This window comes from Atheta coriaria, unplaced genomic scaffold (genome assembly GCF_025399875.1).
Source record: "Atheta coriaria isolate IRGN ID8LTWV9N9 unplaced genomic scaffold, Caltech_Dcor_3.1 hic_scaffold_6_pilon, whole genome shotgun sequence".
In the NCBI taxonomy this organism is placed as follows: domain Eukaryota; kingdom Metazoa; phylum Arthropoda; class Insecta; order Coleoptera; family Staphylinidae; genus Dalotia; species Dalotia coriaria.
The window spans coordinates 14,509,069-14,535,223 of record NW_027045448.1 but is presented as its reverse complement, the minus strand read 5'-3'; the positions used below and the strand labels follow the sequence as shown (position 1 = coordinate 14,535,223).

The 26,155-nt window shown below is 37.4% G+C and overlaps 2 protein-coding genes across 2 annotated transcripts in view; one reads left to right on the top strand and one right to left on the bottom strand.

Annotated features, from left to right (window-relative positions):
* Positions 1-8,273, top strand: part of tei (irregular chiasm C-roughest protein teiresias) — a 103,642-nt gene extending 95,369 nt beyond the window's left edge. The window contains exons 8-9 of the mRNA XM_065305813.1: positions 6,932-7,107; positions 7,418-8,273. Coding sequence (XP_065161885.1) covers positions 6,932-7,107; positions 7,418-7,696 — 455 coding nt within the window. The 3' untranslated portion in view covers positions 7,697-8,273. The remainder of the gene's footprint in view (positions 1-6,931; positions 7,108-7,417) is intronic.
* Positions 8,274-21,191: 12,918 nt separating this feature from the next.
* LOC135794770 (rho GTPase-activating protein 17-like) lies at positions 21,192-25,985 on the bottom strand. The gene is given in 7 exon segments (XM_065306161.1): positions 21,192-23,711; positions 23,880-24,070; positions 24,072-24,112; positions 24,172-24,298; positions 24,342-24,448; positions 24,510-24,642; positions 25,446-25,985. Coding segments are annotated over 7 exon segments (2,442 nt in total). The 5' UTR covers positions 25,499-25,985; the 3' UTR covers positions 21,192-21,921.
* Positions 25,986-26,155: the final 170 nt, after the last annotated feature.

Below are 26,155 nucleotides of genomic sequence, written 5' to 3'. Positions count from 1 at the left end.
TTATAACATAACATAACATAACACAACAGAACGTGTAGCATCACACAATATTTACATACATTGTGTTTAGAAACAAAAACATGCAAATAATAATAATAATTGAATGATGATGATGATGTGTGTATACACCTAGGCAACCAACATTACATGGTGTCAAGTCATATATTGATTTAATTCTTTGTTTAATATTTCGATTATACACATTGTATATTATGTTTTTGTTCGCACTAAAATTTATTTAACATTTCCTACCGGGACTAACGTGCTCGGCACTTATCCGCGCTCGCATTGTACTCCCCGGCAGCTTCATTTCGTGTCAATGTTTTTTTTTTCTGCTCTCCACATTTGTTCTTTTTTCGCGCATTTTTCGTTTCGTTACATTGTCTATTATTTTTTCCAGTACTCTGGATGTGTTTATTTATCTGCTCGTAGTTTTTTTTAGTAGAAATTGGCACGTGCGCCCTTGGTTGCTAACAAAAGAGCCGCCAACAACAAAGGCCAATAAAACGCGTTCATCTATGAGGAACAAATGAGCAACAAATGCCAAATGGCGTAGATAAAGAGACCAGAACGAGGCAAAAAAAAAGGTTATGCACGCCGAAAACATTCGGTAATATTTTAAATATTTCGGCGTTATCGTGACAAAAATAACGCTTGTGCACACAAATTCATCAAGTTGACGTAACGCGCAACGTGATTATCGTTATGCAACTGACAAGACAATTAAACAATGAACGAACACCACGCATGATATGCAACCAGCGTTGTACGAGTATGTGGAAGAATGGCCGCGGTTGAAATGTGACACGCGTTACACATGCTGATATTTTGCGCATTTCGCCGATGTAAACGCGTTTTTATCGTGTGGCAAAATAATTGACCAGGAGCATGTTATGTTGCGATTAATTTGAGTGACGGATATAAACGGGGAAAATTATAATATAAACAAAAAATAGTTTCATTATATTGTGAGGAAATTTAGTGTAAATAACAAATATGGGAATTTTTTGTTTAATACCGGTATTTTTAGTTTTTAAAACCGGTAATACCGGTATTTTTTACTTCAAAAATTTTCTTTAACATAAAACATTTTTTAAATATTGTTAGAAAAATGAAAATATTATTTTATAAATACCGGTATTTTTTGAACCCATAAATACCGGTATACCGGTATCACCGGTTTTTATAAAATAATATTTTTAATTTTTAAATAATGCTAAATAACAACAATAAAAAAACGATAGAAATTTTTTTTAATGAAAAAATACCGGTATACCGGTATAAATACCGATTTTTCACAAATGTAGATTTAAAACGGGTAGCTTTTAACACAGGCAATCAATGAGGTTATGTTTGAGTTTTTAATAGAGCTGTAAAAATTTCTAATCACCTTTTCGCCATCATAAATCTTAATAACTTCATGCTGTAATCTTAATAACAAATTCCATGCCGAGGCTGATTTTATGCGCGAATTTCCCGGCCATAAAAACGTGTTGTAAGTCTCCTGTAAGTCGTGAGCGAGAGTTTTCCACTTAAAGCCGGGGTTCATCTCTTCGTTTGTGAATAGTGCGCGGCGCGCCGGAGGCGGTTGGCGTGTGGATTTCGGTGCGAGATAGCTGATATGCTAAATTACGACGCGCCGATCCAGGTTTAAAAAGGCGAACAGAAGGGAAAAACTACCCTCCTCAAAAGCCGTAAAAGAAAATTAAGATTGCGTCAATATATTATATCCTTGACGCCCCAAAGCCCCCATTCGCAAATTTATCCACGTGAACACATTGTATATTTCTGTATCTATTCATTAGTTTAATTTAAAAAATAGCGAAAGACAAATTTCTTCGTTGAAAACAACGTTAATCAAGCTCGCGCACCCTTAAAACTCAAAGGGAAGATGGAAAGGGAAAGCATAAAAGATGCGCCATATTTGCATATTTAGTGGTCGCGGGGTATACTATTAGGAAACCTTTTAGGAGCATCTCATTAGGAGCGTTCAGGTTGCCGCAAATTGCAGACAGACCGAGAACCGAGCGGATGAATAATTGTGCGCAGACGAACCGGAGGCATGCGGTTGCACCCCCATCCCCCACAGGCAGCATGTACGTTGGCGTAGTGGTAGGGAATATGCATCCAGCGAGGATTTAAGGACGAAAGGTGACACGTTGCATTTCGTCTCAATTCAATTCTCATTAGATAAGTGCATAGTTGGTTGCCTACCATGCGATAAATTAGAATTACTTAAACTTTTTACTTTGTTTTAATTTAAATTGTTATAGTGTTGGTATTAATTTTTTTTCATGAGTGTGCTGGACACATTGTATGTTTGTGTGTTATACGAGTGCAATATGCAAATAAAGTTGGCGAGAGTTTCCTTGGAAGGTTTTGAAACTGGTTGGAAGTCCGTAAGTCCGCGTAGCGCGGGTTGCCGAGGTCTTAGGGTTTAAGTTTGTGGGTTTGCGGGGTTTTCGGGGTTTTAGTTAAACTATTCGGGCCACTTATCTTCGTCTCCGATCGCGATCACAACTTTAACACTTTTTTCTCATCAATTTCTTGCTAAAAACGATGTTTTGTGGTTGAAATTAACTGAATTCAAGTAAAATTCGTATTCATGAATTTGTTGAGGCTGAAATTATTACATTTTTTATATGATATTTTGTGTGTAAAGGACGTTTTAATGCGGTGTGATTTTATGGAATTTAATGAAAGAGCGCTCGGAATTATTTCCATGATGATGAAAAGCGAGAGCAGAAAGGAAGAAGTGATTTTCAATTTGATAACGCGCTGGCATAATAAAAATGGAAACCCTTGAAGTTGCTGCGTGCGTTTTTTTTTTCTTCTCTCTGTTCTGGTCTGGGAGGTCTGTGTAGGAAGCTTTACGAAAATCAATTGCGTAAACGTAAAACGAAACGAAATCATGCGGAGCGAAGACGCATCCGATGGGAATGATTATTACGGCCGCGGAGCGCACGCAACACGAAAGAGAAAAGAAACGCTGAGCGTTTTACAAGCGCAACATCAAAGGGAATTTAATTATTGTGCTGTGAAACGCAAATTGGGGTGGTATAAGAATAAGGAAAGCCATAAAATACAATAAAACATATGTTTCAGTGGGAAAATACAAAAATTCTGCTTCAGAATCATAAAAATCACGAAATTTTTACTTTTTCTACGGTTTTGCGACACGAAAAGTGGTAATTTAAACACGGACGGCCATGGTCGTGACTAAAGTACTTTAGTCACGAGGTGGAGCGTATTTGCCTACGGTGCAACACAAACTAATCATGGAAATTGAGTGAAATAGAAAAAAAACCTAAGCATCACGTCGCTAAACGTTGTTAAAGTTTCACTTCGCGCACTTGGTACTTAATATACTATTTTATGTCTTTTCACGAAAGAAAAAAAATACAATAATTGAGAAGTAAAGTCGCGTAAATTGTGCATTTTATGTGTACGTTTCTGCAATATCATTAGCTGCGCGCCCCGCGCGCTCGTATATTTGGTGGCCTATCTTACGGATAGCGTCCGGAAGGACATTTCTTTCGCTTGCGCGCGCGCTCCTTCGAAACGTGTGTCCTAATTTCGCCATGTTTCCAACTTTCCGTGCGGCCCGTCGTCGGGGGAGCGCTTTATTGTCGCGGAGAGCGTGAAAATTGATAAATCTAAATGTCCCTAATGTCCCCGAACACCAACAAAGAAAGAACGCCGGCTAAAAATAACGCACAACACGAACCGGATCAATTTTTAATAAAAACACCAAACAAATAAAAACTGTGTTTTTTGTAGACTTTCATATAAACACATTACTATACTCACACTTTGTAGGTTATACTATAGCTTCGGTAATGTAGTATTAATGAATCGAATTAGAAGAAAATTTGGCATATCGTTTAAATTATGCGCGGCCGTTTAAGGTCGCAACATTAAACATTAACGACGGCCATTAATTCGCGTCGCCATTGCGGCGTTTAGTCCTGTGCGGCGTTGGCGGCGGCGGCGGCGGCAAATTTCCACTCGACGCAATTGCTGGTTTTAGGTTTGGGGGGCTATCTACCCACCGCATAAAATATTTACAGCGTCGACTGCAGCGACGCCGCGGCTTTTAAAACGAGACGTATTTTCTATTAAATTATCTTGTTCGCCCAGTGGCACACTTAAGTCCCGTCTCTACTATCCGGGGCATTCCGTAATTTAATTCGAAAAACGCCAAGTTCCAAAACATCCGGAAACGTACGAAGTATAACTGGTTGCCTACAATTATCATGTTAATATACAGGTTCTTATCTTTAACCTCATTTGTAAACTAATATCATGCAATAGCCATTTTTATAAATACCGGTATTGAGGTTGTGAAATACCGGTATTGATACCGATTAACCGGTATTTGCAATTTGACAAAAATTAATTTAAAAAAAAAATTATTTAAAAATACCTGTATTACCGATATACCGGTATTAGTATTGTCAAATACCGGTATTAATACCGGTATACCGGTATTTTTACTATCAAAAAACGAAAATTATATTTTTTAATTCTAAATTTTTCCGAAACACTCAGTATATACGTATTAGGATGTTTACACGATGTGTGTTGATGGTCCTTCCGCAGGACTTTCAGCTTCGGCACTTACGAGCGTTAGCAGCGCGTTGAAGTGGCGATTGTAATAGTCCTTCGCCCTGCGTCCTTTGAATGTCCCAGATCCTGTTTGCTGTTTAGTCCTCGCCGGTCATAAGCCAATGCGAGCTGTAATTTAAGTACTGGCACTCTGCGGTGTGCTCTGTTTTTGTTGCGGACAATACACCGCGCGCGCTGCTTTGTGTTTTATCGTCCTGTTTAGTGTTATCCTGCATATTAAGAGTCGAACAATGCGGCGGCAAGACGACAACGCGCGCGAGCGTGGGAGGGAATATACCGGAAGTTATAAAACCGGGGAGGGCGCACTTCGTGTGATTTTCGTCTATTCAAACGTGCCGCCGACCAACGAGGACAATTAATTATCCTGTGGCGGCGATTATTTTATAAACAAATTGAATTGCGGCGGTGGTGAAGTATTTTCTAGTTGAAGTATTTCGTATTTTCGTGCAAGGGGTGGGGGAGAGGGAAGTTGCACACAAGTTTTGCAAGGACACCCTTCATTGTGTCCTGTTTTATCGTCCTGTTATGTCCTGTTTAGTTCCGGGACTCCGGGCAGTGCTAAACTTGGACTCATTCACTGTTTTGTGGGTTGCGGTAAAGGCAGCAGCAAGAAATTTATTTATTTTAAGGATAGTTACGGAACTAAACACAAAAAACACATTAAATATTGATTTTTTACCGTTTTTGTAATTTTGTGAACACCCTGTATATTTTTTGTGTAGTTTAACCTCAAAACTATTGTCCTATTTGCCCCTCCGGGGGAAAGTTTGCATATAACCTTAAGAAGAAGCTTTATCTGTCAGTTGTCAAATGGCGGCCATTTTGTTTCGCGCCAATTGACTTCAATTGTTCCCGCAAACAAATTAGCTATTTCCCTAGACTAATTCCCGTTTTGAAAACCGCCGATTTAACCCGGCCACATCGATGAAGCTCGAGGATGCCTCTTTTCGTGCGCTTTTCATCGAAAAGCAAAGTTAACCGAGTTAACAAACTTCTCCGCTCGCAAGCGTCGTTGTCGTCCCATTGTCGAACATCCCCCGCGGGCTTTCGGTTATACTTTTAGTTTTGGTCCACTTTCCTCACCACACACACACACTATCGAGGTCGTGTGGGTTGAATTGAGGGTTAGGTTTATCCGACACGCTTCTTTTCGTCTCCTTCGACCCCTTCGCGACCCTTTTGTCTGCGCCCAGACTTATCTCAAACGATGCACACTATCTTTATGTGTGTGGTGTAAAATTATTCTGTAAGTTTGGTTGCCTAACAAATATTGTAATTGCAATGAAAGTCCGCAGAGGGCGCTGTGTGCGCAGTTAACAGTTTCAATTGATTTCCACCGAATAAATGAAGCAAATAAAGCTTGATTTAGCGAAACGAGGCCTCTCTCGCTGGCGAATTTATCGCCGGGGGCGGCGGCACGACTTTATAGCGGCGTCGCGTATGCACATGGCACACGCCGCACGCGAAATATAAGGGTATTATTTCCCAATCGTAAATTGTGTAGCTTAATTTTGGACCGCGGCGCGCGGCGCAATTCCGCACGGCCATTTGCAATTTACAATTTTCCGCCTGCCGCCCCCGCCGCCTCATTTGATGATATTAACTATTTCCGGACGTTTCGCCCTCCACACGCTACAATCTATTGTGGAATCGAAATTGAAATTGATAGCAAATCGTATTGTTTCAATTAGTAAAAACTCGTACTACTCGTGCATGCCGAGAGATGTCGCCACTTGCGAAAATAATAAATAATTTACTTGTTTCGTTGTGTGTCTTGTTAAATATGCTCGGGCTTGTTATTATTACAATTCAGTTACAATTCGCGCCGAGAGTTAAGAGGGTTGTTATCCGCTTTCGGCCGTGGGCACTTTTGGTTTTACGTTTTAAGGGTTTTACAGTTTATTGTTAAACCCAGCGCGCGCGTTGATTCGGTTTATTCAATTTACGGTCGCGCCTTCGCATTCAAATCCCGATCCTCGAATCCCCAAGCAGTCCCAAGTGTGAAACCCTCACCGCCGCGCCACTAAATGTATCCGAATTTATCAGCGGCGGCGCAAATAAAAGACGCAAACACGTATAATGTATGTAAGAAGAATGGAAAACCCGGCGGAGGCGGCGCACGACGCTCAGATTTGCAATTATAATGCGTTTATCTTTATTTCATTGTGTTGCGAATGCTCGGCGAGTGCTTCGAGCGTTATAAATAATTAAAACTTCAAGCCGTCACATGCCAAACCCAGCGCCATCTTGTTTTTTTTTGTGTTTGATGAGTGGTTTTGTACATATTTTGTCTTTGTTGCAGGACATCCGATGATTTTTCCAACGAATAAAACCATCACGGGTGTTTATGGACAACCGTTGACTTTGACGATGGAATTTTGTGCCAATCCCACATATAATAAGGTCTACTGGATCGCCAAGGACAGAGTATATCGGCCTGGGGAAGCTGATACTGATATAGTTGCCTATGCAATTACTGTAAGTCTTTGAAAACCGATATACCGGTATATTTTTCAAATTGCGATATTTTTAAATCGATAAAATTAATTTTAAAAATACCGGTATTTTTCTGCCAAATACCGGTATTTATGTTTCCAAAACCGGTATTTTTTTATACCAGTATATTTTTTTACTAACAAAATAAAAATTATTCCAAATTAATTAATTTTAGTCTCTTATAAATACCGGTATACCGAGATTTTGCTACCAATCTAAAAATACCGGTTTTGAACTGAAAATTACCATTTTATCAATATAGGCCACAGTGTATACATGTTGATTCTTTCAGAATACATCAACGATTCACTGCCACCAAGCGGTGTTGTACATCCGCAAGGTACGCGTGAGCGACATCGGCGAGTACCTCCTGCTGGTGCGTTCCCCGCAGGGCTTGTCCGAAGGGCTCTTCAACGTGAACATGACGTACGCAAGCGGATACAACGTGCAGCTGTCGAGCGCTGGCGCGCCGCTGATGACTTCCGGCGTTACCATCCCGGCGGCCATCTTGCAACTACTCACTTCACTCTACTCGTTGTTACTTTCCCCGCGTACGCTACTTGTACGATAATTGTGTTATAAGTTGTAATTAATTTATTATTCGACTGATTGTTAGATATTTATTTCTCACAAAACTATTGTAAAGTAAACATAACGTTACCTTTCCGAACCCGATTTCTGGCACGCAGGATGACGAGGATAATAATATTGTTGTGTCAGTATACTTATGTAAGTAAAAACACACATACTTTTGACGGTCTGGAACGAACATTAAATGATTGTGATGAAGCGATGCGGGCGGAGAATGTAGAGAAATTCGTGGCGAATGTCACAGACACAGAAAATAATTTATATACAATATCAATAGCGTATGTAAACTTAAACATAAAGAAGCATTAAAGTAACGATATTATTATTACTGGGACATAAATTGAAATACTATTCATTAACGCAGAGAGAGGCACACACATCCACACACACGACGAAATAAATTAAAGCAAGATAAATACTAATACGATAAACAAATGATAATTAAACGAAAAACGAAGAAATGTATAAAATTTGTTAATAGGTTGCGCTTAAATGTATAAAAAAGAATACCAATAATGTGTAAGACATATTAATACAAAAAACGTCCACGTGTTAAATGTTTTTCAATTATTATAACTTCTTTTTATATAATATCAGTTTTATTTTAGTCAGAAATAATTATTTGTTATTATTTTATATTTTTTTAGTTTTGTAAATCATAATTAGAAAATTTTCAAGTGCTAGGAAAGTTTAAACTACTTGACGGAAGACTAAGAAGTCATGAATATTTTTAAGGGCCAAAAACATCATTATCAAAGTTAAGTATAAAAGTTCAAGTGGTAAACACTCTGTATATTGCTATTATTTAGTAATTTTTAATTTTGTTTTGTTCAGATTACTCTGGAGGTGTTGTTCAAGTAGACCCCAGCCAGGAAGGTGCCTGAAAAGATCCTTTAAGCTCCATCAAAGTTATGTACTTATAATTTATGTGTCCTTTGGTCATCTCAACGCGAGTAAGCTGCTCCGCATGTGTCGCTTATTATTAAGTTGCAGGTAATTATGTTTTCCAATTTCCTAATATTGTGTGCTGTTGAATATTGAAAGCAGCGTGAAAGGTGAGTTCATTTCTATCATTCAAACATTCAACATGGATTGAAATGCCAATATTGTATATCGGTAGAGTGTAAACAATGTTTTTGTTGTTTTCAATGTACGTTCTTATTGTTACCTGAAGCGAAGCGTTCTGCGAGATGCAGCAAACGTATCGGTTATCACGGTTATCAGTGTTGTTTGCCTTGAAAAGTGCGCGCGTCTCAGCACGCAGGCGATGCGGGATTAGTTTAGCGTGTTTGCTGGACGGTTTCAGTCGTGTGAGGAGTTCTGTTGGGTTTGTCCGCGTGTGGACGTCGCGACTCGTCATGTTTCTTTCTATTTTGATTTCGTCGACATTTTGTGGGGATGTACGAGTCTTAGACTGATTTGTTATGAAATACCTGACTGTGAGTATTCTTTTAATATGCTTACTACTAGTTGAATTCTTGCATTTAACATGTTTAGTGTAATCGCAAGACCTTCCTGTTTGCCGTTGCTGTGCACGTTTTATTCGTTTTGATCTTATTTTTATCAGATTTATTTTGTCGTTGCATTTCTAACTGCGTAGCACGTTTCTTGCAGTGTTAATTTGGCAACAAATTGTAAGTATTGTAATTTCGTATCATCTCTATGGCTTAGTTTTGCAATTTTCTCACGGGAAAACAATAAAAATTGCATTTGTGGGTTTCGAGACACTGATTTTTCTTATTTTAGGGCTGTAGAAATTAAACGGGAAGTCGCAGGAGGACCATTTTTGCATCAAATTGTAAGTATTGTAATTCTGTATAATTTCTATGACTTAGTATTGCAATTTTCTCACGGGAAAACAATAAAAATTGCATTTTTGTGTTTCGAGACACTGATTTTTCTTGTTTTAGGGCTGTAGAAATTGAACGGGAACTTGCAGGAGGGCCATTTTTGCATCAAATTGTAAGTATTGTAATTCTGTATCATCTCTATGACTTAGTTTTGCAATTTTCTCACGGGAAAGCCATAAAAATTGCATTTTTGTGTTTCGAGACACTGATTTTTCTTGTTTTAGGGCTGTAGAAATTGAACGGAAACTTGCAGGAGGGCCATTTTTGCATCAAATTGTAAGTATTGTAATTCTGTATCATCTCTATGACTTAGTTTTGCAATTTTCTCACGGGAAAGCCATAAAAATTACATTTTTGTGTTTCGAGACGCTGATTTTTCTTGTTTTAGGGCTGTAGAAATTGAACGGAAACTTGCAGGAGGGCCATTTTTGCATCAAATTGTAAGTATTGTAATTCTGTATCATCTCTATGACTTAGTTTTAATTTTCTCACGGGGAGAAAGCCATAAAAATCGCATTTTGTGTTTCGAGACGCTGATTTTTCTTGTTTAGGGCTGTATAAATTGAACGGAAACTTGTGGAGGGCCATTTTGCATCAAATTGTAAGTATTGTAATTCTGTAATTTCTATGACTTAGTTTTGCAGATTTTCTAGGAAGCCATAAAAATTACATTTTGAAAGTGTTTCGAGACGCTGATTTTTTTTCTTGTTGTGGGCTGTGAAATTGAACGGAAACTTGCAGGAGGGCCATTTTGCATCAAATTGTAAGTATTGTGTGGTACCATGTCTCTATGACTTAGTTTTGCAATTTTCTCACGGGAAAGCCATAAAAATCGCATTTTGTGTTTCGAGACGCTGATTTTTCTTGTTTTTAGGTGTGGGAATTGGACGGAAACTTGCAGGAGGCCATTTTGCATCAAATTGTAAAGTATTGTAATTCTGTATCATCTCCACACTGACTTAGTGCAATTTTCTCACGGGAGAGAAGCCATAAAATCGCATTTTTGTGTTTCGAGACCTTGATTTTCTTGTTTTTTAGGGCTGTATAAATTGAACGGAAACTTGTAGGGCCATTTTGCATCAAATTGTAAATATTGTAATTCTGTATAATTTCTATGACTTAGTTTTTCAGTACTGCCGTGCAAGTACATTTTGTTGTTTCAGAGACACTGGTACTTTCTTTTTAGGTCTGTATCATAGTTTATTTTTCAAGTGTGTAGTAATGGGTTCAGTTCTATTATTATACCACGATTTTTAAGTTCAGGGAGAATTTTTAAATGAACATTATTGTTCATTTATGCAGTAAACTCTGATAAATCATATTTGAAGAAAAATATTCAAGTAGAAAAAGTTTGTTATGTTTTATTCTATGTGGTATACGGGCAACAAACTCGGCACAGAGCGATATGACGCGAAGTCGGAATGATTGTTGCTATTCTAGTTTTCTTAGTTCACCTTGCGCTCTCGTGTGCACACGTTTTATTTTTTCGAATGTTTACTTGTATGTATTTTTTAAAACTTATTAATAAAACACTTATTACATTTATGTGTTCACATTTTGTTTTGGTGCCTCTTGCCGTTTCAGTGTTAATGGTATGGCATATAACTTAAGTGCGTAGCGCAGAATATAACTGTTGCTTGAATTGTGTTGTTTTAAAAACATGATATTAAAATAGAAACATAAATAGAAGAATCAAATAACAATAATAAAAACACTCGGTGGTCGAGTGGGGGCGTGCACCTGCTGCTGGCATGCTAGCAGACACGGATCGAATCAGGTATAGAAGGCATTTTCTCAAATATAAAAAATATCAGGTGAAATTTGGGTTGCATATATGAATTGCAACGAAATATACAGAAATTGAAATACAAGTGGAGGCAAAATGAAAGTAAAAAGAAGAAGTAAATGGAGAAACGAGAACGGGAAAAGGAGATAAGAAGTAGAAGAGAGAAGAGGAGAAGAAAGGGGAAGAGAACAGAGTAGAAGAGGACGAATAGAAGAAAGAACAGGGAGGATCAGATTTTTTTAAATTTTTTAACGTGTCGTTGCTCTGAACGAGTCTACGATTGATCTTCCAAGGCGCCTCCGGCGCTTTCTGGTCGGAGGAGAATCTGCTACTCGCTGCGTCCATTGCTCCCGGCCCAACCTACAGCTACGATGTCTCTGCGCTTCATCCCCAGAAATTATCAGGCATATCAACAATTTTTTATGGTGGGGATCACCCCCCAGAGAACTCCTTATAAGGACATCCTTTTTGAAGACTTGCCAAAATATTTCTAATTTTTAAGTCGCCTCAAGAGAAGTGACACTTAAAATATTCTTACACAGTTCTGACCTGTAGCTGAAAATGAAAGATGGAGTGCACAAATCATACAGAATGCACCCTTAACAATTTTATGGGGATCATCCTGAGAGGAAATTCTCTCTTGAGAACCTCTACCTGAAATCGTGGCCAGAAGGCGAAACATAAATGAAAATGGTCAATATATCTTACGTTTTCTTTATTAACAATAGAATACAAGTTTTGATTTTACAAGTCAGCGAATTCGTGCCGCCATATTGGAACAGGACTACGACCTTCTTAGCCGCGCACATCTAACGCCAGCGTAGCAACAAGTACCACTTCATAAAGTAAATTGGGATAAAACAAATTAGCAATAGCCCATTTTCACGTCCGGTGGAAACAAATATACAGGAGGTGTTACAAGGAAAATTTAAAATTGAAGCGAAAAACATTTAAGGACGACAAATATGCTGGTTTTGCAGCCAGAGCTAATATACAGGGAAACTAATATACAGGGTGTGTTACAAAAGAAAATTATAATATTTCAAAAACAAAACTCAAAACCGCCAAGGGGAAAATATATATTAGGACCATTTTCGCATACACAACAGAAAACTAATGTACAGGGTGTTAGAAAACAGAAAATTATTATTATAGTTGAACAGCAAATGCACAGTACAAACTTGAAACGATCTGTGTTGATGATCTGATGATGACTTTTGAAAAAGCACCACGGGAAATCCAATATACTGGGTGTTACTGAAAGAAAATCAAAGTTCAAGGAGGAAGACAAAGGAAACATTACTTTTTCTATCGGTTTTCACAGAAGCACAAGGAAAATTTATATACAGAGGAATCAAGCGAAAACTTACATTTATTTCAGAACATAAAACAATACAAAAGGATAATGCAAGATGATGAGAAGAAAACACCATATTCTTTTAAAACGAATTTCTACAAGAAAACATTACAAAAACAGAACAATTAAGATGAAATCATTTTCCTCTGGATAATAAGAAAGTGAATGGTTAAATGATATAAAAATAAATCACTAATTTTATTGTACAAGCAAACGCGGAGCGAGCAGCACCGTTACAAGTCGTAGGCTGCAAACGAGGCACAGAAACGCATCCGATGGCATCACGCGACACAAACTTCAACAATAATGTGTTAAACGGCATAAAAACATAATTTATAGAGCAGTTTATTGGCTGATTGCAACTGTGCCGCGAATATGAGATGCAACATAATGAGTATGAGATATAAAACAAATACTACCCGTACATATGCTGCATCCCGCAGCGAGAGCCGAAGTAAGCAGCCGACGGTGACTACAAGCAATCTTGAACAACGAGTATTCTTACCAAATTAATACAGCAACCTATCAATCAATTTTAATTGTAAATATGAAAACTATTATAAACAAAATAAAATTAATTGGTTCATGTTTAGAATAATACATTGTGATAAATGTTGATGTAAAGAAAACATTTATTTTTGTAGTTAAAATCATGCGTTTGTCAAGTGTTTCATGAAATAATCAAAATCTTTGCAAAATATGAAAATATATCTTGATGCGCAAAATAAATTTTTCGCTTTTGAAGTATCCAATACTTATGGCCATATTAATTACTTACACAGCAAACACGCGTTAGTACTAGAGGCGAAACTGATTAAATCTGCAAAATGCAGTTGATAACGACTTTTACATTAAATGAAATGAGAATTAGCAGTATCCGACGGCCGACGGTACTGCAAAATCATTCACACGTAATCTCTTTGCAAATATACACCGCGTTTAACGAACACCCGCACATCACCCTCGCACAACCGAACAGATAAATTACAGAACAATTAGAAATAATATTACATAATAACGCAAAGAAAAATTGGTAAATTTAAAGGTTCATAGCGCGCAGCCCACCGGGATTTCATCAAAATTAGACTACTAACATCGTTCACAGTCGACCGCGTGTGCCGTGAATGGTGACGGCACACCAGTTGAAGATAAATAAAAACTTGTTTGTTTATAAACACAGATAGTACTGTGTAAGATGCTAGAAGAATTCTATAGTATGCATTGAATATTTGCGTATACTCGTATTTTATATTGAACATAGACTGCAGATGCATCGGCCGAAATACGTCTAAAAGAAGCTACTTTACGCGATAAAGAAATGCAACTATCAACATAATAAAATAATGAATAATATAACCTGCGCTTAACTTCTTAGTACAAAATTCATACCGAGATCTGTAGATTAAATTCCACATCTACAAAAATTCGTTCCGACTAGACCGCGTTAGCGTAAGTTGTAAACAAAAACTACAATTCCTAGCGCAACGAGGCCAGTGCCTATACACACAACTATCAATATAACTCGCGTAAAAAAAATTTCTAGCAATAAATTTAGATACTGGGGGATACAGAATTAAATTGCGCATCTAATAAAATTATTCCCGACTAAGAATTAGACCGCGTTAGCGTGTTGTAACAAAAAAACTACAATTCCAAAGCGCAACGCACAAGTGCCTATACACAATAACTATCAATATAACTGCGTAAAAAAATTTTTCAGCAATAAATTTAGATACTGGGAGATACAGAATTACCGTACCCACAAAAATTATTCCCGACTACACCAGACCGCGTTAGCGTGTTGTAACAAAAAAACTACAATTCCTAGCGCAACGAGTACAAGTGCCTATACACACAACTATCAATATAACTCGCGTAAAAAAAATTTTCAGCAATAAATTTAGATACTGGGAGATACAGAATTAAATTCCGCATCTAATAAAATTATTCCCGACTAAGAATTAGACCGCGTTAGCGTGTTGTAACAAAAACTACAATTCCTAGCGCAACGAGCACAAGTGCCTGTACACACAACTATCAATATAACTCGCGTAAAAAAAATTTCCAGCAATAAATTTAGATACTGGGAGATACAGAATTAAATTTCGCATCTAATAAAGTTCCCGACTAAGAATTATAGGACCGCGTTAGCGTGTTGTAAACAAAACTACAATTCCTAGCGCAACGAGTACAAGTATACACACAACTATCAATATAACTCGCGTAAAAAATTTTCTAGCAATAAATTTCAATACAGGAGATACAGATTTAAATTCCGCATCTAATAAAATTATTCCCGACTAAGAATTAGACCGCGTTAGCGTGTTGTAACAAAAAAACTACAATTCCTTAGCGCAACGAGGCACAAGTGCCTGTACACACAATCCATCAATATAACTCGCGTCAAAAAATTTTCAGCAATAAATTTCCAATACAGGAGATACAGATTTAAATTCCACATCTAATAAAATTATTCCCGACTAGGACCGCGTTAGCGTGTTGTAACAAAAAACTACACCCTAGCAAAGTAACGAGTACAAGGTGCCTATATACACACAACTATCAATATAACTCGCGTAAAAAAATTCTAGCAATAAATTTCAATACAGGGAGATACAGATGAATTCGGCATCTAATAAAATTATTCCTGACTATGAATTAGACCGCAGCAAAGTGTTGTAAATAAAAACTACAATTCCTAGCGCAAATGAGTACAAGTGCCTATACTAATAAATCCATCAATATAACTCGCGTAAAAAAATTTTCTAGCAATAAATTTCCCCAATACAGGGAGATAAGCAGATTTAAATTCGGCATCTAATAAAATTATTCCCGACTAAGAATTTAACGTTAGCGTTGTAAATAAAACTACAATTCCTAGCAACGAGTACAAGTGCCTGTACACACAACTATACCTCGCGTCAAAAATTTTTCAGCACACCCCAATACAGGGAGATACAGATTTAAATTCCACACACTAATAAAATTATTCCCGACTAAGAATTTGGGACCGCGTTAGCGTGTTGTAACAAAAACTACAATTCCTAAGTGCAACGAGAGTACAAGTGCCTATACACACAACTAATAATATAACTCGCGTAAAAAAAATTTTCAGCAACAAATTTCAATACAGGGAGATACAGGATTTAAATTCGGCATCCACAAAATTATTCCCGACCATGAATTAGACCGCGTTAGCGTGTTGTAACAAAAACTACAATCACCCTATGCAACGAGTACGCGCCTATACACAATAAATCCATCACTGCTAACTCGCGTGAAAAATTTTCAGCAACAAATTTAGATACTGGGAGATACAGAATTAAATTCCCGCATCTAATAAAATTATTCTGACTAAGAATTATTAGACCGCGTTAAAAGTTAAACAAAAAACTACAATTCCTAGCGCAACGAGTACAAGTGCCTGTACACACAACTATCAATATAACTCGCGTCAAAAATTTTTCAGCAATAAATTTCAATACAGGAGATAAAGATTTAAATTCCACATCTACAAAAATTATTCCCGACTAAGAATTAGACCGCGTTAGCGTGTTGCAACAAAAAAAACTACAATTCCTAGCGCAACGAGTACAAAGTGCTCGTACACACACAACTATCAATATAACTCGCGTCAAAAAATTTTTCAGCAATAAATTTCCAATACAGGGAGATACAGATTTGTTAAATTCCACATCTAATAAAATTATTCCCGACTAAGAATTGTGACTATGTTAGCGTGTTAAAATAAAAACTACAATCTTGAAGTAACGAGTACAAGTGCCTGTACAATAATAACTATCAATATAACTCAGCCAAAAATTTTTTCAGCAATAAATTTCAATACAGGGAGATACAGATTTAAATTCCACATCTAATAAAATTATTCCCGACTAAGAATTAGACCGCAGCAAGTTAGCGTAAGTTGTAACAAAAACTACACCCAGCGCAACGAGTACAAGTGCCTATACACACAACTATCAATATAACTCGCGCAAAAATTTTCTTAGCAATAAATTTCAATACAGGGAGATACAGATTTAAATTCGGCATCTACAAAATTATTATTCCGACCATGAATTAGACCGCGTTAGCGGTTATTGTAACAAAAAACTGGCAATTCCTAGCGCAACGAGTACAAGTGCCTATACACACAACTATCAATATAACTCGCGTAAAAATTTTCTAGCACAAATTCCCCAATACAGGGATAAGGTTAGATTTAAATCTGGCATCTAATAAAATTATTCCCGACCATGAATTACCGCGCTAGCGTGTTGCAACAAAAAAACTACACCCTAGCGCAAATTAAGTACAAGTGTTCGTACACACAACCATCAATATAACTCGCGTCAAAAAATTTTCAGCAAATACCAATACAGGAGATACAGACTTAAATTCCACATCTAATAAAATTATTCCGACTACAATTAGACCGCGTTAGCGTACAACAAAAAACTACAATTCCTAAGCGCAACGAGTACAAGTGCCTATACACAATTATCAATATAACTCGCGTAAAAAATTTTCTAGCAATAAATTCCAATACAGGAGATACAGATTGCAAATTGGCATCTAATAAAACATTCCTGACCATGAATTAGACCGCGTTAGCGTAAGCTAAAATAAAACTACAAATTCCTAGCGCAACGAGTACAAGTGCCTATACACACAACTATCAATATAACTCGCGTAAAAAATTTTCTAGCAATAAATTTCACAGGAGATACAGATTTAAATTCGGCATCTAATAAAATTATTCCCGACCATGAATTAGGACCGCGTTAGCGTGTTGTAACAAAAAACTACACCCTACGCAACGAGGCCGCGCTCATACACACAACTATCAATATAACTCGCGTGAAAATTTTTCAGCAATAAATTTGATACTCGGGAGATACAGACCAAATTTCGCATCTAGCCAAAATTATTCCCGATCTAAGAATTCAGACCGCGCAAGTGTTGTAACAAAAACTACAATTCCTAGCAACGAGTACAAAGCGCCTATACACACAATTATCAATATAACCCGCGTAAAAAATTTTCTAGCAAATAAACTTCAATACAGGAGATTATTACAGATTTAAATTCGGCATCCAAAATTATTCCGACCATGAATTAGACCGCGCGTTAGCGTGTTGTAACAAAAAAACTACAATTCCTAGCGCAACGAGTACAAGTGCCTTTACACACAACTATCAATATAACTCGCGTAAAAAAATTTTTCAGCAATAAATTTAGATACTGGGAGATACAGAATTAAATTGCGCATCTAATAAAAATTATTCCCGACTAAGAATTCAGGACCGTTAGCGTGTTGTAACAAAAGAACTACAATTCCTAGCGCAACGAGTACAAGTACCTGTACACACAACTATCAATATAACTCAAGGCCAAAAAATTTTTCAACAAATTTTCAATACAGGGAGATACAGATTTAAATCTACATCTAATAAAATTATTCCCTGACTCAAGAATTAGACCGCGTTATGTGTTGTAACAAAAAAACTACAATTCCTAAAGCAATGAGTACAAGTGCCTATACAATAACCAATAATATAACCGGGCAGTGAAAAATTTTTCAGCAATAAATTTAGATACCGGGAGATACAGAATTAAATTTCGCATCCACAAAATTATTCCCGACTAAGAATTAGACCGCGTTAGCGTAGTTGTAAATAAAAAAACTACAATTCCTAGCGCAACGAGTACAGTGCCTGTACACACAACTATCATAACTCAAGGCCAAAAATTTTTCAGCAATAAATTTCAATACAGGGAGATACAGATTTAAATTCCGCATCTAATAAAATTATTCCCGACTAAGAATTAGACCGCGTTAGCGTGTTGTAACAAAAAAACTACAATTCCTAGCGCAACGAGTACAAGTGCCTGTACACACACAACTATCAATATAACCGCGTAAAAAAATTTTCAGCAATAAATTTCGATACAGGGAGATACAGATTTAAATTCCGCATCTAATAAAATTATTCCCGACTAAGAATTAGACCGCGTTAGCGTGTTGTAACAAAAAAACTACAATTCCTAGCGCAACGAGTACAAGTGCGTACAATAATAATAACCATCATAACTCGCGTTACGGAATTTCTAGCACGATACTGGTAGATACAGAATTAAATTTCGCATCTAATCAAATACCCCGCGACTAAGAATTCAGGACCGCGTCTGCGTGGTATACAAATCAAAAACTACAACCCTAGGCAACGAGTGCACACAAAATAAAATATAATAAAAACCATATCCAACCCGTTTAGAGAACAATCAAACATCCTCGTACAGTCTAACAAATCAATTATGAATATTACATAATAACGCAAAAATAATTAAGAAATGTAAACTAATTGATCGCGAAGGAGACGCGCGCGTGCAGATCACCGGACGATCAAAATTAAACCAACAATACCGCTCGGTAAGCCGACCGCGTGCAAAGCCGACAGTGTGGTGACGGCACAAAGTTGATAAAAGATAACAAAAACTTGTTTATTTATAAACACAGATAGTAACAGTGTAAGATGCTAGAACAATTCTACATAGAAAGCATTGAATATTTACGTTTATTATAAGGAACACTGCATTATAAAGAAGACTGCAATGCATCACGGCCGTGAAATACGTCCGCTTCACTAAAAAATAGTTATATTCTACGCAATAGAGATTAAACATGTAACTAACAAACACAATAAAATAAATGCCTAATATTATTATTCCAGTACAAAATACGGGCAACGTGCATAAGAGTGTAATTTTTATACACAAACACAAGATTATTAATTACATACCTACAATTTAATTATCAAATTTAAAGAATGCAGGAAACCTTATACAAACAAAGCAACAATATTACAATAAAAAACTACCAATCTGTAAAATTAGTAACAACAACCAAAATATTAAAGAATTCATATAAAAGAAAATTTAGCAAAACCCGATTCCCGAGATAATGACCAATTTCCACAGCATGTTTAATTGTAACACTACGCCTTGTAAAATAGAAGTAAATTATAATATAAGTAACTATGTAAGCTTCATAAAAAAATTAAAAGTAAAATTTTATGTATTACATTTTTATATACAACTTTTAAAGTTCATCTCACACCACCATTTTTGTAAAGGATACTTCACACTTATATGTGTGTACAACAGTAAAATATTACTTATTTCTATTTCAGTGCTACCGTGATATATTTATAACACTATAAAACGTAAAATTTAAATAAATAATTGAATAAGTTATCACATTAACTTAGTAAAAATAAAAGTAAATGTTTATATATTTATGTTTTATATACTATAGTCACGAACTACAGTTTACGTCAACTTGCTACTGCGTCGACCTACCAAGGCTTAGTTAACACACAATCATGCTTTGTAAAGCGTACTTTACACTTTATAAAACACGTTTAAATGTCAGTAAACTTATATTTGTTTCAATTTCAGTGCTATAGTGTTATAATTGCAAACACATCACCTTGTAAAATAGAAATAAATAATTATATAAGTGATTTTGTTAATATTATTTTATATAACAGCTCTTTCTTTATAACGTGACAAAGAAGAAACTTAAAATTCCCCAATTATTTTCGAGATATAACCCAATTTCCATTACAAAACATTGAAAATGCGCCACATACTCGTATTTTGCGAAAGATTGGAGTAAATTGATAATCGAAATACACATTCTAAACCGCGAGAACCACCCGCGGACCAAACCCGACAAAACTTTTCACATGATTGAAACTGCACGGCAAACACGCTAAACTGATCCCGCAACGACAGTGTGCTGAGACGCGCGCGCGTTTCAAGGCAAACAACAACTGATAACCGCGATAACCGATACGTTTGCCGAATGAAGAACGCGTCGCTGCAGCTAACAATAAAAGCATAACGACGAAATTAAAGAATCTAAGAAAGCATCTAATTCCCTGTTTATGTTTCTAAGACCTCAAGTCACCGAAATAAAGACAAACATTTTATGACTAGAACCTTGTACACACCTAAAGTTTACACAATTTACTAGCTTTGATAAGCGCGTTGCGAAAGAAACAATACAATACAATGTAACACAATAAGAAAATTCTAAAGCTAATAGATAATAAGTAATAGTAATACTAATAATTTATTTATAAACATACCAGTAAAACGTCCATAGCGAAATAAATCCAGAAAAGTAAATAACACACGAGCCGCACACACGACTCACGCGACGAAAGGCACGCACAAAACTACCATCAACCTGTTTGCTAGCGTTGCATCTCACACTCGCTTGAGATAAAGAACAGGTACTCAAGCAAGCACTGATAACCGCCTAGAGAAATGCATACAATACAAAATAAACTATTGTATCCATTGAATACAAAAACAAAACACAATACTATACATAAATGGCGATGCATTTAAAATTAACAACAAAACTCAATTTCAAAAACATACAAACAAAAATATCGCATCACACAGAACATGAGTTATTATTTCTTTTATTATTACTCCGAATGAAATGGTAAATAGCAATGATATGTGTAATCTCACATTACTATATAACAATTGGTAGAACGTTACCTAAATTTTAAAAAATACTTAAATTACAGAATAGAGATAATCAAATATATAAAAAAAAAACCTCGTGAACATAACAAGACCACTAATAGAGACAGAGACACATTATACATATTTACAAACAATTGTGTTAAAAAATTCATATGTAGTCATAGAGATAATCTGATAATTAGTAATTCTCATCTAAATTTCGCAACGCATCGTAAACTATATTCAGTCAACTTAAAATATTCCATCCTAACGTTTTCCTACAAATTTCAAACAACATTCTCTTAACTGCAATTATAAAATAGAACATCTTAGCATCACATACTCGTTACCAAAAAATGCAGTTATTTAACCATTCCCAAATTCAATCTTTCAAAGCGTGCGAGTTTTGTGTACCAATTTAATTTCATTTTGAACTCGTTTCCTGATCACGCGCAATACCTACCGTAAAATAAATTATATATCATTTATATAAAAATGCAAATTGCGTGTTGTGGTGTATGTGGAGTTAAGACTGATTTGCGTGAGGACATCCAAACCGGCGCAAAGAAACGAATAATATTACTAATGTGATAACACGTGTCTGGAATGCCCCCGAAAGCACCAATTTGGTAATTTAATATATTAATAAATCCTACATACGAATATTAAAGATTAGCCGTCTCAAGCTCCGCCTTCGCTTTGTGGGCGGTAGGCGGCGGAGGTGGCGGCTGCGACGGTTTGTTCAAGTTGCGCGGCGACGGCGGCGTCTGCAGTGCGTGCGCCGTTGGCACATCGACAATATTACCATCGGAGCGCGTGCGCACATGACTAGGTTTGTTCGGATTGCCGTTGACCCTCTCTAGAACCTGCGAGGGCTCTGAATTCTCCGCCAGTTTTTCATTGGATTTCATCAGCGGCGGTTTTGATGGCGGGGTGGGTCTTGCCACACTATTAGAATTAATATCGCCTTTGTTTTCTAGTTGTTTCGCAGGTATAGGATTGCTAACGCCTAAGAATTTCTCTTTTTCAGCGATTTGCATATCATGTCCTACAGGATGCATCTGAGAGAGTTTTTGTTGTAGTTGAATATTGACCACATTCGGTAATTTATGCGCAGAACTAAATGCTTTGATATTGAACGCTTCTGATTCGTGGTTGCGTGAAGGCGGGCCGCGTAAAGAGGCGGGGCGTGTAGGTATCGCGGGTTTGGCACGCCTACCAGGCTCTAATTCCTCAGTGGATTTATTTCTAAGCATGATATCTGTATCTAAATCAATCGAATTTAAACTTTTCGACATGGAATCATTCCGCTGCAATTGTTTCTCTTTTTCGTGATTCGCGTCGGTCTGAATTAAAGTGCGCGGCGCGGCAACCGGTTTAACTACATGCAATTGTACATCTGATTGATGTTCAACCTCATGCGCATGCGCAACCTTACCATGATTAGTATCCCTATCTAAACTGACTAGTACAGGCTGCTGTTCTTGATCAAGAACCAAACTCGACCGGCGCGAATTACCACTACTTCCGTTCGCACTCTCCTTCTGCAAGAGTTTACTAGTTTCGGTGCGTATTTTGTGCGGGCGATTTAAAGACGCTGTGCCTACTGCCGAATGATAATAATTCTCCGACATTGACCTAACCTCACCGTCAACCTCATTGCGCAAACTCGCCGGCGGTGGTGGCGCTGGCGCATGTCTCGTCTTCTTCCTGCTTGAAGGTTTTGGACTAGCTGCTTCGCTGTCACCCTCCAACAGCGTACTCTGCCGGAGGCAACTCACATCCGGGCGCGTGAAATCATCCGGATCAATCAAATCCGAGCTTTTAATCTCGGTGTATTTCATCATATCCACCGGAAAAAACTCATCCAAATGTGTTAAAAACAGCTCGACGAGCATATTTAACATGGAACACAAATGCATATTAATATCTTGCTTTTCTTGTGACCACAATAAATTCGGGCCCATCACAATGGCGATATTCGTCGGTGTCATGCGATTCTCTGGTTGTTTGGACAGTTTCGATAAGAACTGCATTAAGAACGCTAGATTATCACGATTCGACTGCGGCATTCGCGCCAGGACAGTCTTAACGGCAGCAATGCGATGGTGTTCATCACTTTGGGATTCCACGCAGTGAATCCACTCGTTGTACAGTTTGTAGGTGAGCAGCGGTTCGGGCAGTTCGCGGAGGTACATCTTCAGTGTGCTGGCAAGCACATGGACATCTTTGTATTCAGGTATTAGCGGAAGGGTGAAGCAGCCTGAATCAATGGAATATTTTAGGCGTTTCACTCGGGAACCGCTGCCTGTCAATCGGAAAAGTCCTTCTTCGGACATTCCTAATTCCATTAATGCCAAGGCGCACATTTCCAACGGGAAGGCAATGCGTCTATTGTTGGTTTTCAGGTGGTTTTCTAAGCAGCAACCAAAAATTGGTTTTATTTTATTTTCACCTGGAATTATTAATTAACCCTGAGTATTTATTTGATTAACATGATATAATATATCAAATGCGCTAAACGGCACTTTAACCACGTTGTACTTTAGTCACGGCCTTGGCCGTCCGTGTCTAAAGTGCTGCTTTAAAGATAAAAGTAGAAAAAATGTATTACACTACATACCAACAGTTTGTTCAAGCCTAGGAATAATCTCCTGAAGCTGCTTACAGGCACTTTCATGATAACTTCGTTGCATTTTCAACAACTGCAGGAAAAACGTACAAATTTCATTCTCCCTCCGCAGAAGTGAAAACATCTCAGTTGCTAACACATCACGACTCTGATCCAATTTCATATCGTCTTCATCTGCTTCCCTTTAGGTTGCTCTCCTTGAGCGTGCCTACTTTTTTAGCACTCTAAAAATACCACAATCCCTAATAAACTAAAAATTTCATCGGTTGAATAAATAATTTACCTGATATCGACTCGTCGCTGAATCCTTATCCAAGATATGTACTTTCAACTGCTTGCGCTGTTTGCTGATGGCGGGCAACTCCTTCTCGAGGATCTGATTGATCGGAAAGCTCACGCTCTCCAGTTGCTTCACTCGAACTTGCTTCATTCGCCAATTGTCCCTTCTATCACCGAGAGGACTCACGCAGAACTTGATACAAGAGAGCATCTTTAATGCCATCGTTTTCTTGCATTGAAGCATCGATTGCTTGTTTTATATTGTACTCATCATACTTTTTCTACAAAAATAAATTATTTAGTTATAATTTTATTATATTAAAGATTATAATAAATTTATACCATTCTTTTTTCCTGTTCATTAACCGCACTAGGCAGCTTTTTCCCCACCTCCCCAAGCGCCCTCTGGATGAAATCAACTTTAATGGCTGCTTTGCGCAACTCATCTTGATTAAGTCCTTCACTCTTGTCGGCTCTGCAACAAAAACATAACGTGTTAATGTAACACACACTGTATATGTCTCAACTTTAGATCTGCATGTGATCATTATTCTATTAAAATTGATAAAGAATAAATTGCTGAAAGGATGGCCTTAATGGCCCATTATGCGATATTTTGGGTCAAACTGATTGTAGACTCCTAAAACCACAGCCTTCATCACTGTACAAATATAATATTACTCAAAACTTATTTTCTCAGGAAATGATTGCATCCAAAACAAATACTCGAAGTAATCACGATAAGCAATCGTCGTGACAAATAATTCGAGCAAATACATCACAACTGATAACTGCAAATTAACACAAACAGTTATTAATGCCCAAAAGTTACTGAACTGAATAAAACTATGAAAAACCCAGCGAGTATTGCACAAACAAATTGTGAGCATCAATTTAATGAATGCTTGGCTCAAGGTTAGCACGAAATTTCTAAGTTTTTCGGCCCAGTGTGCAGACCAAAACCGCTAAATCACCTGAATATGCACACAGAAAACTAATTACATCATGCATATCACAAAGTACAGTTAACTGATTTCATGTGTAAAACGTGTAAAATCAAGCCTATTTTTAGAGTGAGTGTTTTCCTCACAACCAGGTGGAACAAATCATCAGCTTCTAATCACTTCAATTGGCTAATAAATAACCCTGCTGATAAGATAGTGTATTTCAAAATGCCAACATGTCTGAATCAAAGTGCAGATTTGCAATCATTTACTGTATATAAAGTTGCAGTAATTCTTGTTCGGACCGTTGTTCTACACTTATGGCAATGCTCACCGTAAAAAGGTCTGATCAGCCAACTGTTTCACCCGCAGGAATTGCTTCTTCATGTTTGCAGCTGGCAGACAATGGCTAGGAAGTCGGCGCTCGCGCTACACGCATTTATGTCATCATGCAGATGATGCAGATGCGAAATTCACATGCCGCGATTTTCCGATCGTCGCGGTGGCTTCGATGAGATCATTGCAGCACTTTCTTTTTCACGGCGGCGCGCGCGCGTGTTTGTGTATCGATGAGCCTTCGTGTGCGCGCCCACCGTCCGCAGTTCGCCAATTATTGTTTCTTTTGTTGCGGCCGTGTTTTTTTCAGTCGTCGCGCGACGGTCGTGTTGCGATGGTCCGGAAACTGCACTCTGCACACTACGCACACACAACGGTGGAAATGTATCCTGAATAGGTGAATCACGCGTACGAAAATAAACTATTCAAACATCAACAACGAACAAGGAGGGTGCGTGGGGTTTTTCGGCTGGGCGAACGCCGCGAACGCTCGTCTTTCTCTGACTTTTCGCCTTGCAGTGCTCGCGAATCGCGGGTGGGAACGAAATGATGGGAGATGGGCTGTGTTCGACATGCACGGTGTGTTGCCTATATAACACAGCTGACACCTTTATACAAAAGCGCGATCTGTCAATATAAAAACTAAACTATCACGTATTGAAAGTAGCATACCATACAAAAAAACTTAAAATATTTAAAACTAACTCA